The 16,727-nt window shown below is 36.6% G+C and overlaps 1 protein-coding gene across 1 annotated transcript in view; it reads left to right on the top strand.

Annotated features, from left to right (window-relative positions):
- rsh (Rap GTPase activating protein radish) overlaps positions 1-16,727 on the top strand; it is a 1,018,586-nt gene that overhangs the window by 900,696 nt on the left and 101,163 nt on the right. The window contains exon 9 of the mRNA XM_081726479.1: positions 9,061-9,291. Within this exon, the coding sequence (XP_081582605.1) occupies positions 9,061-9,291 (231 nt within the window). The remainder of the gene's footprint in view (positions 1-9,060; positions 9,292-16,727) is intronic.

Here is a 16,727-nt window from a genome sequence, read left to right as displayed (position 1 = left end):
AGTCCGCCCATTCCTCGGCTGGCCCCAACTTCTCTTTTCATATGAATACCTACTTTGCACATCACAAATAATTTTTACATTTTACTACACTTTTATTTTAAATTAACTTTAAATAACTAAAGGGCAGTTAACATTTACACGATATACACACTGATTTGACTGACAGCATAAATGTTCAGCACTTTTAGAAGTTACACCAACGCTTACTGAGCCCAGTGCCGGCAGCTAGTGCTCTCAAACGGGTCAGGTCAGGCTTCATCTTGTCAGGGCTGCTCTAGCCACGGGTCGGCTCGGGTCAACTTTCTTATGTGTCGTTTCGGCTAAAACCTATTCGGGTCATGAGTCGGGTCGGGTCGACGTTCAACTCGACCCGAGAAGGATTTAGCCGAAACGGCGCATAAGAAAGTTGACCCGAGCCGACGCGTGGCTAGAGCAGCCCTGACACTAGCGTAGGTGACCTGATCCGACCCGTGTCTAAAGCAGGCTTGATTCGACCCCTAACCCATGAAAGCCTGATTTGACCCATTTGAAATCACTACGCGGCAGCAAACAGTTCAGCTAATTTCGTGTTCGCCTGTTAAAATTGTGTAATTTCAAATAAAAATTGCCATAAAAGATAAGCTACAATTGACTGAAATCATCCAAAGACGTGGCGTATACATTATAATTTATAAACACCTTACACAGAAAAAAAAGAACTGGCAACTGTCCTGCAGTATTCGAATGAGTCACATCACGCTCATTTGTTTCTTGGGGCTTAACAGATTCAAATAGCCTACGTTGTTTTGGGTCAGATGCAGCTTTTTGTAAGTCACATCTTCGTTTGTGTTCTCGCTTTTTAGCACCACTTTTATATTGTTTCTTTACAGTAATCTTACAATCACTCCTACCATTCATACTGACACAACCACATCTGTCTTCCACGACAAACGACACGTAACTGGTGTTCCAATAATTGAATTGTTGCTATCGGATTTGCTCTTCGATGTAATATACAAATAAAACACGAGCCGAGGGCAGCAACTTCATAGTAATTGTCTGAGGTTTGTATAAAACAATCGTTGATAGTGGCGACTAATTTCTTTTCGCTCTACAGCACTGAAAAAACAACAACAACGAAGCCTGATCCGATTTCTTTCTTCGAAGCTTGGTCTGAGGACAATGCAGTTCAAAAGCGTTTCGGCTCCACCTCCACTTTCCACAATAACAATACCTACGAAACTATTGTTTTTTTAAAACATCGCCACTCGCCGGCTTGTAAAAGGACCGGAGTAGGCAATGGTATCCAAATCCAATAACAGCCTGAAATCTACTGTGTTTCTTATATTTAAAAAAAGTAGTTGTTAACGTGCTTGTTTTTAACAGCAGCTGTATCACAAACCCCGCAATGTTTTAGGGCCTGATTGTCTCATAGACGGAACCTTTTCAAGTCGATAAACGTGAAGAAGAATAAGGTCTGTTCATGAAAGTTTAACTTTACGTCTTTTTTTATGCAAAACACAAATTTGCGGGAGTTACCCTGCCATATTTTTGATGCTGGTAGGTTTAATTGAGCACATCTTTTTAAAATTGGTGCAGGGGGCCCACCAGTTTGGGGGGCCCACCCTGCATTTGCAGGGTAGCAGGGTGGGCCAGTCCGCCCCTGATGCGAAGGCCTGAGCTATCTCACTATCATGATAATAGTTCTTTCCCATTGTAAGTCAAGGAGACTAATGACAATTGATTTTGACAAAACTCCAAAGTTGGCCCGGATCATTATGAATAGAAAGTTCAGATTCTAGAATGAATGTTTTATACGGAATTTATATATCGCTCTTTATCTGTTTACGTAAGTCATGAAATTTTTCACTATGATATATAGGCTTGCAGTTATTCCACTTTTCCATTTTTAACAATGATATTATTTGGATTTTATTTTTTTAATTATAGGCTACTATACGTGAACCAGCTCGGATAATTTCCAATATTATGTTTCTTACGGGGAATACACATGCTAAATACATCACAGAAGTAATTCTTAAGTTCCGAAGGAAATTCAAGTCATTTTTGTGGAAATCTTTTTATTATTATTTAAAGGTATTTACCCTGAAAAATGATTTTAAAATTCGAGTGGATTGATGACCCCTTACCTGCACTGAGGAAAAAAATTGTATGTGGCGTTCGTAAATCGTAAGCTACATGTGTAAATCCTGTAGTTTTTGGACGTAACGTACAGCAAACGTATAATCGAAAAAGTATATTTTATACATACTTACCGTATAACTGTTCCGAATAAGCGTACTTTCCGTACGAACAAGAAAATGTATATATGCTGTCGGGATCTCACAATATATAGCTGACCTATGTAATATACCTTTACGTATGTAATATCCAGAAGATTGTTAGATGTCAGACATCCTGCAACGGCATGATGTAACATCTAAGGGCAGTACATATGTAGGATATGGATAACGTATGCTCCGTACAGATTTCCGTAGTAAACATAAGGATTCCGTATATTTGTACGATATACCAATGTCAGTGTGTCTGAAATCAACCTCAACCTATTGGGAAGCAGGAAGTACGCAGGGGGTAGGTTCTGTGGATTCGGACCCCCCGAAATCCCTACTTTTCTGTAAATTTAATCTGATTTTATTAGTGATTTCACAAATTTTAATATAATTTATCCTTATTGAATTTAGAAGCCCCGAAATAAATTCCTGTGTACGTCCCTGTTAGGAAGAAACCCACTCCATGTTTCAAATAAATTTTAACTTAACAATAAAAGTATCATTATTATCCCTGTATATTTATCCAGGGCTCTATTGTTCCCTTCATACATCACTAGCGATGTTCGTTGAAAAACTCTTATGCCAAGAACCTACTCCTAATATCTTACAAATCAATATTACGAACACATAAATTATACTATCTTTAGAAAAGGAAACAAAGTATAATCACTGTGTAGGGAAAAAATCGGATAGCTTATTCAAAACAAGATTACAAAATATGTTTATAAATTAAAAGACGAACAACAATGTCCATTAAGAGATGAACAGATAATTTTGTATGAAATATACTTTTAAGCGCCTTTTTCCCAAGATGTCATCCCTTTTCCCCCCAGACAATAACTTTTTACAAAACTTTTTCTCGTTGAGCAGAAATATAGATGTATAGTTGATGACTTTATCATCTTTCGGATATTCATTTTTTTTATCTTATAATAAGTGAATTATCACTTAGTGCATAAAGTTTTTTATTAACATGGAAAAAATGGACAATTAAAATAATATTTTTCAGTGCGAATATTTGGTACGCGGAAGGTGAGAAAATAGTCAAAGCATCCAAAAGTAAGAATAACTTGAGGCCAAGGTTCTGTGAACTGAAAAATAAACTTTCCCACAACAAGCTATAACATAACACCTATTTGACCTCGATATGTGCATCTGTGATCTGATCTACTATTTGCAAGAAAAGTTAAAAAACAAAATATCTGGTGACGGACGTATGGACTCCCCCCCCCCCCAAAAAAGCACACTTATTAAAAAAACAATTTTTTGGATTTTTCTGCGTGATACGTCACGAAATTGAAGGATATAAAAAAGCCCGGGCAAGAGACATGGGGAGGACAATTCACATCAACGAAACATACGCTTTGGATCGAATCACCAGTAACTACAATGGAGTTTGGAACGCTTACCTTGTAAGTACCTCTCTCTTTTCCTTTGGTATCCCTCCTCCACTTTGGGGAGGAGTTTCAGTAAAACTCGGCCATCTGGCATGCATGGAAAAAAAGAGTCATTCATCATTGTGGGTATAAGTCTCCTGTGACAAGCGACCCACTGTACATTTCAGTTTTAAAGATTTATTTTCATATTCTTGTAAATTCAGTTATAATAAATTGTAGTTTAAATGGTGCTTCATGTTTTCATTTCGAGCCCAGAGATTTAACAACACCAAGAAATTTAGGTTGCCTTCAATTGCACTTTAAAGAATTCAGTTTTATTTACAATGTCATGCAGTTGCATATTTTAATGGTTTATTTTTGCGCTACACGAGAAGTCCTGAAAACAAGTATTGGTTGGATTCAGTATCGTACTCATGGGGAGGTTTCCGTGTTTTAACTCCCCTTTAAGCAAGAAATTATGCAAAAATGAACTCTAGTAGACACATAAAAAGAATCACGTACTAAAAGTTTCAGTTTTGTTCGGTAGATATCATCCATCACTTGAGGATGTTTGCTGCCATCTAACGGCGAAATATGTAACTTTTACTACCATGATTTCAATAGTAAAAATTATGTATGTGTAGCTACCATTAAAGACACTGTTATCCATGAAGATATTAATATATCTTTCATGAAAATAAGATTTTGTATCCCAAGAAACCCATTTAAATAACATGGGAATTACTTTATTCCCGTTTAGACCCTTGGCAATTTTCTTATAGGTTGGTCCCGGAAGGCTATAATCATGTCAAATTTCATCATTCTAATCCGTGTCTAAACATTTTGGGGTGTATATGTCCCATATAAATACACGAAAAAGATTTTTCAGTTTCCCTAAAACCCACTATGTTTGGAAATGTTTACTTTTGGTGATAGGTAACGCTAACAAACACGTACAAGCATACTGAATTTCGCGTTTTTATTCCAATTACATAAAATATGAGATTATAGGTCCAAAAAGAGCCCATTTAAATAACATGGGGGATTTCTTCATCTTCCCTTTAGACCCCCTAAAAATTAAAAATATTCGCAACCCTACAAGAAGTGCCCAATAATATGGGGGTGTAAGAGGTGTCCCATATGAATAACATAGGGAAGATTTTTCAGTTCCCCATAAAACCACTGTAAAGTTGGAAATTTTTATTTTAATGATTTTGTTAAATAATACTATAGCAAACGTAAAAACATACCGAATTTCAAGCTTTTATTCCAATTCCAAGTACCTAAAACATGAGATTATAAGTCCAAAAAAAGTCCATTTAAATAACATGGGGGAATTTCTTTATTCCCCGTTTAGGCCCCCTAAAAATTAAAAAATTATTCACTTTTGGCAATTTTCCTGTCGGTTAGTCCCGGAAAGCTACAATCATGCTAAATTTCAAGTTTCCACGTCAACCGGAAGTACACCTTTCTTTTATGTCAGTTCATGTAGTTTTATATATTGTTAGGATTTACAAGAAATAGATCCCCTCCCGTAACAAGGGAAGAGAGGGAGATTATATATCAATTATTTATACACCAATCGAAAGGAATAATAATACCTATTACGAAACTGTAATAAAAATTTTCCGAATGCGTATACTGTACGAGTTATATGCATATAGAGGGTGTCCAGAAAATCCATTGCCACCCCTAGAAATCGCAAACGGTGAGATAGATGCCAAAACAGCAAAACGCGTTTGTCATCGTTTCAAAAGTACAACGCATCAAAGTGAAAAGTGCTGTCCCAGGGTCACCCACAGGGTTCCAGGCGGGGTCCAACTTAAAAATTGCAAATTATAAGGAGATCAAGTAGTATATCGTTGGAAAGCTGTTGGGAAATGAAAGAAGACGAACAAGTCTCGACGACGACATATATATAATGTATGTGTGTGTGTATTATCATTTATTGTTAGTCGCGCTGTTGAAACTACTTTCTGAAATTTGCAAAAAAAAAAAAAAAAAAAAAAAATCCTTAGAAACTACTTTGCAGATGTAGGGAACTCATTCGTAAAAGAAAAAAAAAACAGTATAAAATTTCAATTCCGCTTTATGAAATTTCCTCTACTTTCCTTCATTTCTCATTATTCAAAATTCCAAACTTCTGTTTCTAATAAAATATATTCTTGGTGCATAGATTACAAACAGTTTGTTAAGTTTCTTTTAGGGATACACGATGGCTTAGTGATAAGCGGTTATCTCTGATGCGTAGGGGTCTCTGGTTCGATCCTCAGCAAAGTAAGTTTGTGGTGGAGAACATCGTGTTCGTGGGTTTTCTCCTGGTACTTCCGTTTCCTCCCACATTCTTATTCCGCTAATTCTTCCATCATTCACTTGCCTTAATTATCGTCTCCCTTAGCCTAAAGAGCACAATTGTTGGACGTTCAACTGGAAGATTTCAAAGATTTTCAAGTATTTTTAACAACGAGTTTTGAGATTTAATTTTCTGTTACTTCTCCCGTTTTTTGAAAAAAAAAATACATGCAAAAACAATACTATAACATGGTAGGAAAAACATGAACAAATGTGTTCCGTTAATTTACATAACAACTGTAAATCCAGTTCATTGATTGATTGATTTTAATGTCCTTTTCAGCAGCGAGGCTATATGAGACGTGGACCTACTGATTAACATGAAATCCGAACCACATAAAAGCTTCCGCCGGGAATCGAACCCGGGTCTCCCACGCCAAAGACGCGTACGCTACCCGCTCAACCACCGCAGAGCTCTTAATCCAATTCAATTGGATTAATGTTGCAATAAAATCACTGGTAGATATTGTATTGTTGTCATCTAGGCTATTATTCTACAGCACTTAGCAGGGAATAGGAACAAACGTGTTCCGTTTCATATTGTGAAACTGCCATGATTTTCCGAACTATGGCAATTAAATAGAACTTCAAAAGTTATTTATTGCATATTGACAGGCTTAAAAGTGCGGGAGAACGCAGGTGGATGCCGTCCCCGCACTTCCAAAAAATATGTACGGCGTCCCTTAGTTCCTAAAAAAGTACAATGGGCAAAGATAGGCAGGGAGACGGCATGACGACATGCCGCTACCTACCGTCCCGCCATCTTTCCAGATCCACTTTTACCCCTGCATATTGAAACCGGAGTAGATGGGAAACTGAAACAAATAATGGGAAACCGGAAGCAGATCCTAAATCCATATAAAATAATTTTTTACCATCTCCCTCCAGTTTTGTCCTGTCAATGGAAGCAGAAAGACGGAAACAAGGAACATTTTAAATCCTTTTTAACTTTTAAATTACGAATTTTTAAACTTTATCGCTAAAGACCAGAAGAGCCATTACAAAACGTTTTTTCATATAATCCATTGCTCGTAGCTAAGTCCTTAGCGTACGTACCTTTGGCGTGGAAGAGCCGGCTTCGATTCCCGGTAGGAGCTCATGTGGTTTGGATTCTACTTTAATCAGTAGGTCCAAGTCTCATATAGCCTCGCTGCTGAACCCGAGACAAACTCAAAATCAACTCAACTTAATTTTTACTTTTGATATTCATTCCCTTCCTGAATTGTATTACATAAAAGGATTCTCTTATTTGATTCACTCTAAATGTTTTTCACGTGGTTTATGTTTATCAATTTGGTGATTATGGCACTGCTCTGAAAACTTAATTGATTACCTTGGACTTCATAGACTTTCCATGACTATGAAATCATTAATAGGCTAACAAACACGTCGCTGACTTCTGTGTCATTCTGGGGGCCGGTAATTCTGGTGTGTATATGTGTGTATTTTTAGTCAGATATCCAGTCAAAAAACGAACCAAAGGTATCCAGATCCTAGGATTCCAAGCAAACCTTCCCATCCCTTCCACATCGCGCATACCAAATACTGACAATAAAGACGCTGCAGTATGTTGTAATAAACATCGTTTCGCTTCCCTGCAGACATAGTACGTTTGGCTTGCATGGCTCGAGAAGGAAATTTGAGAAGTTGAACCATGTCAAAAACAACTTGACAAGTCCAACAAAAAATCAATCAATCAATACATACATATATGCTGTATTCCTTTTCACGACAGTCATTCTAATATGTTTCCACTTTTCATACCAAACTCAGGTTTCAACAGAACGATCTCGTATATGTGAGAGTAAAATTATCTTTGACTACCTAGGTAAATTCTTAAATGCTTTAGACAAACAAGAATTATATCTAAAGAATCTTAATCTCAACTTAACATTAATTCTCTTGCTTATTTCGAACAGACCCTCACAAGTCAGTAATTCCTTTATATTTGAAGCAGTGTTACCAAAACATTTATACAAAAAAGACGCTAAACGAGCAGGGGCGTCATTTAGGGAGGGCAGGAGGGGGCAATTGCCCTCCCCCACAAGAGTTTGAGGAATACCTATATTTTAGTCGATTGTCTACTAATATACAAGTACAAAACGTGAAAGTCTTATGTCGGTGGTGCACTTGACCCCCTCAAACGGTCTGAAATGACGCCCCTGTAAACGAGAGACGAAATAACTCCAATTTTGGATAAAGCGTCGCCAGAAATTGGAGACATAGTACTTCCGACGCAATTAACTCTATATATTATTTATCAAAATGCTTAAACACTAATAAGTCATAAATGAAAACTGACTTTATGGATCGCCCCTCTATTTAATATGCGGTAATAACTTTTGCTGGTAAGTCGCTAAAGACTCTTACGGAGAATACATGATTCCTAAAACCAAACATTTGTATAATTTACGTGATATAGGAAGATTAGTATATGGTATCAAACAGTGGCGTATTTACGATTTTGTTTCGGGGGGGCTTTGCCTGAAAATGTGAAAATTCTGCAAGATATTTCATATACTTTGCTATAGTAAGTAAGATTTCGGGGGCTTAAGTCCGGAAGCCCCCCCCCCAATACGCCACTGGTATCCAATATCACATAGAAACCGCAAGTTTACATTTCGTTGACCCAAACCGATACAGAAGGAGGACCCTAATCGGCATACTATTGGTATTGCTGTTTTATTTGTGCATCTTAATGGAAGATCTACAAACTAGAGATTGAAAGCTGGAATAATTCTCCCTTAGAATCTAAATTGTAACAGAAAACATAGCGGTTATGGACATGTGGTATACTTGCACACAAGTTGTTTATAACACAAACGGCACTAGAGTTGTTTGTCAACAAATTATCATTTCAAAGTCGTTAATCAGGAAAATGATTTTTCCTCGCTATCTTGGAAGTTGAAGCTACTTTTCTCTCAAATTGACAACATCTTGCTTTGAACGTCTTCAAAATTTAAATCGTTATCGACTTTTCTTCAAACTTCTTGTGTAAATTGTCAAATATAGTTTATATAATAAATTAAATGTTGAAAATGTATGTTATTTTCTTTTTCTAGGAGAGGATCCTGGCGTCCCATCGGCCACATGCGACCGTCCAGCCCTCTGCTGGATTCCGTAAGAGACCAATTCGAAGACTACGATCAGCTTGCCAAAGATTTCACAAAGTGGTTCCTTAACAATGAAGCCAATCTCAACAGCATTCTGTTTGATGTGACATTCCTCGTTGGTCAGAGCAAACAGAAAGTCAAATTCGTCGGCGTACGCGCTATTTTGGGTGTCAGGAGTAGGTAAGTTGGCTATGTTTTTTTAAAAGTGTATACAAGGTGTACAACTTTGCTTCCGCCGTTTTCCGATAGGTGGCTACAACGGTAAGTAGCGGTCGAAATAAACAGATCGCAGACGTCAGGCAGTTAGCTTGGACCTCTGTCAACATAACCCCATTCAAGCATTAGTCGATTTGTGTGTGCATTGTAAAGTTATTCTCGATTGAAAATGTCAGGTTACGAGCCAAATTCTCGCCATTTGCGGGAGGGTCTTCTTTTTTGTTTTAATATGAAGAAAACTGCGGCTGAGTCTCATCGAATGCTCTCAAGTACTTATGGTAAGGACGCTATTAGTGAGAGAACGGTGACTTTAACGTCGAAGACCGGCATAGTGGTGGAAGACAGAAAGTTTTCGAAGATGCAGAATTGGAGACATTGCTGAGTGAAGACTCGCGTCAAACTCAAGAAGAATTGGCATGATCATTGGAAGTGACATAGCAAGATATTTCAAAACAGCTCAAAGCCATGAGTATGATTTAGAAAGAAAAAACTTCGGTCCCGGATGAGTTGAAACTAAGAGACGTTGAACGGTGTTTGTGTGTTTGTGAACAGTTGCTTCCGAGGCAAAAACGGAAGAAATTTCTGCATCGCATTGTGATCGGGGATGAAAAATAGGTTTATTACGATAACCCTAAACGCAAAAAATCATGGGGATATCCCGGCCATGAAGAAGTCAAAAAGTGAATCGATTCGTGGATCGTCTCCAAAGATGAAACATTTTAGCGACGCGGCATTCGTACGCTGCCCGAAAGATGGGAGAAAGTTGTGGCCAGCGAGGGACAATACTTTGAATAATGCCTGGGTAAGCAATCTGTTTCATTAAAGCGTCATATTTTGGGGAAAAAACGGCGGAAGCAAAGTTGTACACCTTATATATTGCTTTTGCTTTTTTACTGTAGGTGATCTACTAACTAGTTTCCGTCAAAATTCGTGCGTGAATGCTAATCCAATAGACTTCTGACTGCTATGAGCGTGCAGCTGAAGAACCAATCAAATCAGTATTGTCGTTTGAGGGGAAGAAGTTTGTCAAGTTGCTATGGTTGTGCGGGTAGCTTATAGTAACAAAGAAACTCTCGCACTTCTGTTTTGTGTAGATAATTTATATATATATTGACAAATGAAATAATAAAAGCCATTTCAGTTAATGAGTCTCTTGGTTTCAAGCACCAGTGTAGCAATGAGATCGTTACTTTGATCCCCATTCTCGTGTTGTTTGTGTATTTTTCTTGAATAAGGAACGTCTTCGGTGCGAGCGGTCCAGGGTTCGATTCCCGGTGGTAGCACTCGGTCGAAAAGGTATAAAATGCTTTTTCAGGCTAGCCATCCTGATTGACGTTTTCCTGTTTTTTTCTCATTCACACTAGGCAAATGCCAGGGCGGTACCAAACATATAGGTCTCAGGTCGCTTCCTTCCTTCCCCAATCCTTTCTTCCATCCCTTTCCCCGGATAGTGTGCTCGTCGAGGGACGTCATCCCTCATACGTGACGGGCTAACATGGTCATTGACACCGAAAGCCCAGATATCTAAATCCTAAATCTTAAACCCTTGAATAAGGAAAATAATCTATTTAAGTCATTAGTTAACAAATATCTAATATTCATACAGTTTAATTATGGCAAACAATGTATTTCACGCGAAGTATCGATTCATTTCTTAACTGAATCATGATTGGTTTGATTTACACTATGGGATGATTGTGAACTTCCCAATACTAATATTTTATTATAAAAAGGAAACTCGCTGATGCGCCACGTTATCCTGCAATATTATGTAATCTTAGTTAGAAGATGTGTAAAGTTGGTTGTAGAAAAATCAGGAGTGCAGTGATAGATTTTGTGATTAGCGGCAAACGTTGCTACGTGCGCTATCTTTACCGGACTTACACTAATAGATATCGCTACCAGCGGGAATATTTTGTGTAACGAAGTCTTTGAATAATTGTGTAAAAAATATGATATGGAGTTCGATGTGAATAGTGGGCAAACTAAAAAATGTTAATAATAACCAATTAGAGGTCTTGACAAACACGATTTTACCTATAGTGTACAGCAGGCCGAAGGCTTGAATGCAACAATTAGTTCAGAATAAGTTATCACCACATGTAAACAGAAACTTTCATTCAAGATTTGTTATGCTTATTCTTTACAATCATTTACAAATCATTCCTTATTGTAGAGAACGGAGCAGTATTGAGTTTGGCATTTTTGGATAGAGGGAAGTTGTAGATAAATAGAGTGGTTAAGGTGGATCACTAGGTGTTCTAGGTGCTATGCAAAATGCTGCTTAAATTGTGCGGCATTGCTAGGTAGTGTCGAGTGTTTACTGATGCCACATAATAGAGGGAGTAATCATGGAATTCTGCTTAGGTACTTACTGGAGAACTTAATTTTTGGTCCTTACCGCGATTACGCTTCTCGAACTGCAATGCTAGAAACCAGGAATTTTCTTATCGTGACTACAACAGTAAACGTTCAAATTTGTAAACAACACATTATGGCCTTCTGCACAAGTTTCGTCTCAAAATCTATTTCCTTAAATGTAAATTAATATTTAAATAAAATATGAAACATAACACGAAAAACAACCAAACAATATATCTATTTCGTGATAAGATTGTTACCTTAAAATACTTTAAATATACAAATAAACATTTCATAAAACGGAGCACTTCAAGTAAGATCTACCATCAATGAGCAAAGTGTCACCTTGTTTGCTCATTGTAAAACGAATTAAATATTTTCTTTTATTTGTTACATTTTTCGGTATCAGGAGACACAATCAAATGAATCAGTGCCTTGTGCTGTAGCTGAAACATTACTCTATCTTATAGTAGAATATTTATAATCTATAACGTTTCATTGCACAGTAGTTAAGGAAATGAGCTAAAATATGTACTGACTTCCGGATGGTGATCCACCTTAAGGAATCATTGTATATTGAATATCTCACAATGCTTTGGGAGAAAGGTGAAGCAGAGAACAAGTGGAAAATTCTGAAACTTGTCATTTTATTTTAAGTTAAATTAGATTGGTAAAGACGAAGGAGCTCATGTTAAGTTAAAGAGTATGTCACTCTGTAGCAGCGGTGTAGCTAAGTTGTTCTATTGGGAGTATAACTTTTCATTAGGCCGGACTTGTCACGTACTAAAAGCAAACCAGATGTCTTCTTTCTGAATATGGAAGCTTTAATAATCCATAGTCCATATATACATTGTAGTACACATACATACGTACTTATTATAATATTTTCAGTATGTTAAAATATTCATAATGAAACAAAAAGTGTTCACGGAATTCCATTTGTTTCACTTGGTGTTTATATTAATATAAATGGTGAAGAAAACAAAAAATAAATAAATAAATAAAATAAAAACAAAATCAAACTCAGACACTGTAATGGACGATTGTACATCCAGTGAAGTGAATGAGAGTACAGAAACTGATTATTTTCAGTTGTTTTAATTTATTTTAGCGTGCTGATGTGGTTTAAGTTTTCTTTTCTGAGGTATTTTTATTTCGTGTTCTACGAAAACATTCTTCATTTGTTGTAAGCAGAGTTGGGTAATACACGTTACCAAAAAAAAAAAAAAGTTTTCTACGTGACGTATAAAAATGCATAAAATATTAAAGTACGTAAAATGCTAGAAACAAATCTACAAATTAAAATAAAACCTTTTAGCGCACACAGTAAAAAAATGGTTGTGTTAATTCAACTCAAATTTAACTCAGGGCAGTGGTTCCAGCGTGACGAGTACTATACGGTGTCAATTCAACACGGACCCCGCGGTGTTAGCGTTTAACACAGGGGATGTGTTACGTTTTTAACACACAACCGGTGTTGAGCGGTGTTAAATACGGATCTGTGTTAGTATTTTCGGTGTTGATTCGACACCATGTCAGGGATAGTAGTGTGGGGAAAAGTATTGAGTGTTACTTGTGGCGGTGTTGTACCAACACGAAGAGAGTAACACAGTGTGTATTGTGTTAATTATTTTGTGTTAATATTACACCACCTCAAGTATCAATATAACACAGTCCTTGTGTTATTTCAACACCATTTTCTTATTATTTCAATACACAATGTGTGTCATAATTCAAGGTCAAAGCCGTATAAGTAACACCGTTTTGGTATTAATTCAACACTCCCTGTGTTAAAATTCAAGATCAGACCACGAGATTTACACCGTTTTTTGTGTTAGTTCGAATCCAATTCTGTGTTACTACGACACCTGTTTCGGTATTGAAATAACTCCGTTTGCGGTGTTGATGTAACCATTTTTCTGTTGGAAAAGCTTGTGGTGTGCATGCTTACGCTTACCGAAGATTCTAATTTTAAAATAAGAATAGTAAACTACAAAACACTTCATTTAGAAAATTTTCATAAACTTTTTTGTCGCCCTCCCCAACACTTATTGTGAAGTATTTTTTGATGCTTCGAAATACAACTACAACCTTCACCAACAACTTGTTCAAGAATGATAGGAAACTTTTACCTATATCCTTATAGTATGTTTGCCTCTTAATCGTGTTTCTATTGGTTTTCCGCCATTTTTGAAACACAGTTCCCGCTGTTGACTGGTGAGCTCTAGTGCAGTATAGAAGTAATACAGTAATATGGTGTTGTTTCTCGCTGTTAGCATATTTCTTCAGAAACATTATGAAAAACAATTGAGAACACATTGCGAGGTTTGCATGTTGAAATTTTATGAATGCCTGGATTTGTTAAAGTATTTCTTTCTACTGTGTTTGTGTGTAGCTTCAGTACATAAGCCTTTATAATTAGATGTCCAATATATTTGGCAATCAAGCAGAAAACAACACCGAAGATTCTAGACTTGTGTTAATTTAACACACAGGCTGTGTGTCATTTCAACTACCGGCATTTGACACACAACTCCAAATGGAGATTGAATTGTTCTAACCACCTGTTTGTGCAGGCACGTAACCAGGATTTCGTAATAGGGGGGGTCCGTGACGAAATATTGCGGTTATCACGCCAGGGGCTCGATCATTCTGAACTATTTTACTGTAAACATATATTGGTTCGTTTAGCAGGATTTCGTAATGCTAAGGGGGGGGGGTATAACATGAAATGCTCTGGTTACACACCAGGGGCTCGATCAATCTAAACTATTTTAGTGGCAACACGTATATTGGTTTGTTAGGACAATAAAATGAGGATATGCTAGTAAATATTTCAATAACGAACTATCTCTCGAGTAAAAGAATAAAGAATCTCGAGTAAAAGAATATAAAAAAAAGTACTGAAAAAGACATAATATTCCGAGTTTCTTAAGTTCTTCTTAGAGTCTACCTGATCAAACCGGTTTCTCGATCATCATTTGTAGTCCATAGGATAAGCATGGAGCTAGATGGAATTTGGAATGCTCCGTTAAAATAATATTCATTTTCAACTTGATACCCCCCCCACACACACACACAGTTTCCTCTACACAAAGCTCCTCATAAGAAAGAGTAACCATACGCTTGCTGTAGCTTTATATTTTTAACGCTGATTCTTCTTTTTCTCGTTTCTTATTGTTTCATCCTTCCTTAATTTTTTACATTTCTGGTTCCGAAGGGGGGGGGGGGGTCCGGACCCCCCGGACCCACCCCTTGGCTACGTGCCTGGTTTGTGTTATATTTTAACACAATCGTGTTAACACGTAGGCATGTCGTTGAAATAACACAACGATTTTTTACAGTGCAGAATAAACCTCTAAAAGATTTCTTTCGAATCTATATGAACTCTCACTGACTTGTGAGATGTAATTTTATAAACTGCCATAAGGACTTTGTAAAGTAGCCTTGTCTATATAAATAACAAAGATATACTACGATTTGGGCGGGAGCTCATGTGGTTCGGATTCCACGTTAATCAGTAGGTCCACGTCTCATATAGCCTCGCTGCTGAAAGGAACGCTAAACTAAAATCAACTCAACTCAACTACGATTTGGGCACATAATTACGTTTAAAAGTTATTTCATAATGTGTAACTTTTAAAATTCTCTGTGGCCGATAAACGTTTTAAGCCAGAGAAGTGAGGGAAGATTGTACAATACAATAACGATACTTGCTTTTGATATCCATGTTCCTTAACGTTGCCGCGTCTGACGGCTTTCTGCACTCACAAAAACCCACTCCATTTCATACTTGCTGTCGGCTATTTTGTCGATTTTTAGTTACCAACGCTTTGTCCGCTTCGCAATCCGCAACGAGATAAAATAGTAAGAAATATTAATTACACTCTACACATGTTCTTTTCCATAGCCATTGATATTAATATTAACTCGAAAGATTTACACTTCAATTCATGCAGCTAGCAAGTTTGAAGAAATTTTATTTTTTGTTCTACCTTTAATTGTCTTCTGCTTTTGAATCGTTTTACTTTTACTTCTGACTTGTTTTAGTTTTTGTTTAACGAAAAAAAAAAGTTCTTTACACCTGCGTAAGAAACTGATTTTCTACATGACATAAATTATTATTAAATAAGGAACGAGTAACAAATGGAAAGAGTTGCCAACCCTAGCTGTAATTATTAAACAAGCTTAATAAAAGTGTACCATACAAGCCCCTTCTGAGAGAACAGGAAATCATTTGGGGCCGGGTCCCATTTGGTCCCTCCAACATGCTACATCCTTGCATTATAGTATATATATATATATATATATATATATATATATATATATATATATATATATATATATATATATATATATATATAATGTCCTTTATTTAATGATTGATTTTTCTCTTAACCCCCCAAAAATTTCAATTGTCAAGTTATGTCTAGGGAAATTAAATATCTGCAAGAGAACAGTAATATAACAAAAATTCTGGGTAAACTTCATAAATAAAACTTTTTTCCAATTTAAAGTAGGATACCATGTTTCTAAGAGATGCTTTTCTCATTTGAGCAGAAATTTCATTGAATCCTGTCGTTAATAAATCAAGTGCTCTCTCAAAAACAGATTAACTTCTCAGTTAAGAGAAACCGCCTAAATAAATTCTTAATTAAGTATTACTTCAAAATGAAGTAGTATATCTCCTTAACGCTTGGTAATTAATTTCTTAAACATGAGAGAGCTGAACATGCGTCGATGTACAACCATCGTACTAACTTGATACCTTAAAGATAGCCTAAGAATTTACAGTTCTGTCTGTGTAAATCCCTTCATATTAATTGTCTGAAAATTTGACTCACCTTTGACAGGATAGCTAGCTAGTTAAAATTACTGAGGATAAGGTAGGTAGAATGTATTATAATTCCTCTCATTAGAGAAATTATGCGCCTTCAATAGAGGTTTGGTTCTTTAAATCAAGTTATTCAAATTAAAGCATTCAAGTTCTCGAACCCATGAAGTGGAACCCAACGCTAATTTCACAGTCATCTATATAT

The sequence above is a fragment of the Thermobia domestica genome, chromosome 9 (genome assembly GCF_964235325.1).
Source record: "Thermobia domestica chromosome 9, izTheDome1.hap1.1, whole genome shotgun sequence".
Lineage (NCBI taxonomy): Eukaryota > Metazoa > Arthropoda > Insecta > Zygentoma > Lepismatidae > Thermobia > Thermobia domestica.
This window is presented reverse-complemented; position numbering and strand designations above follow the sequence as displayed.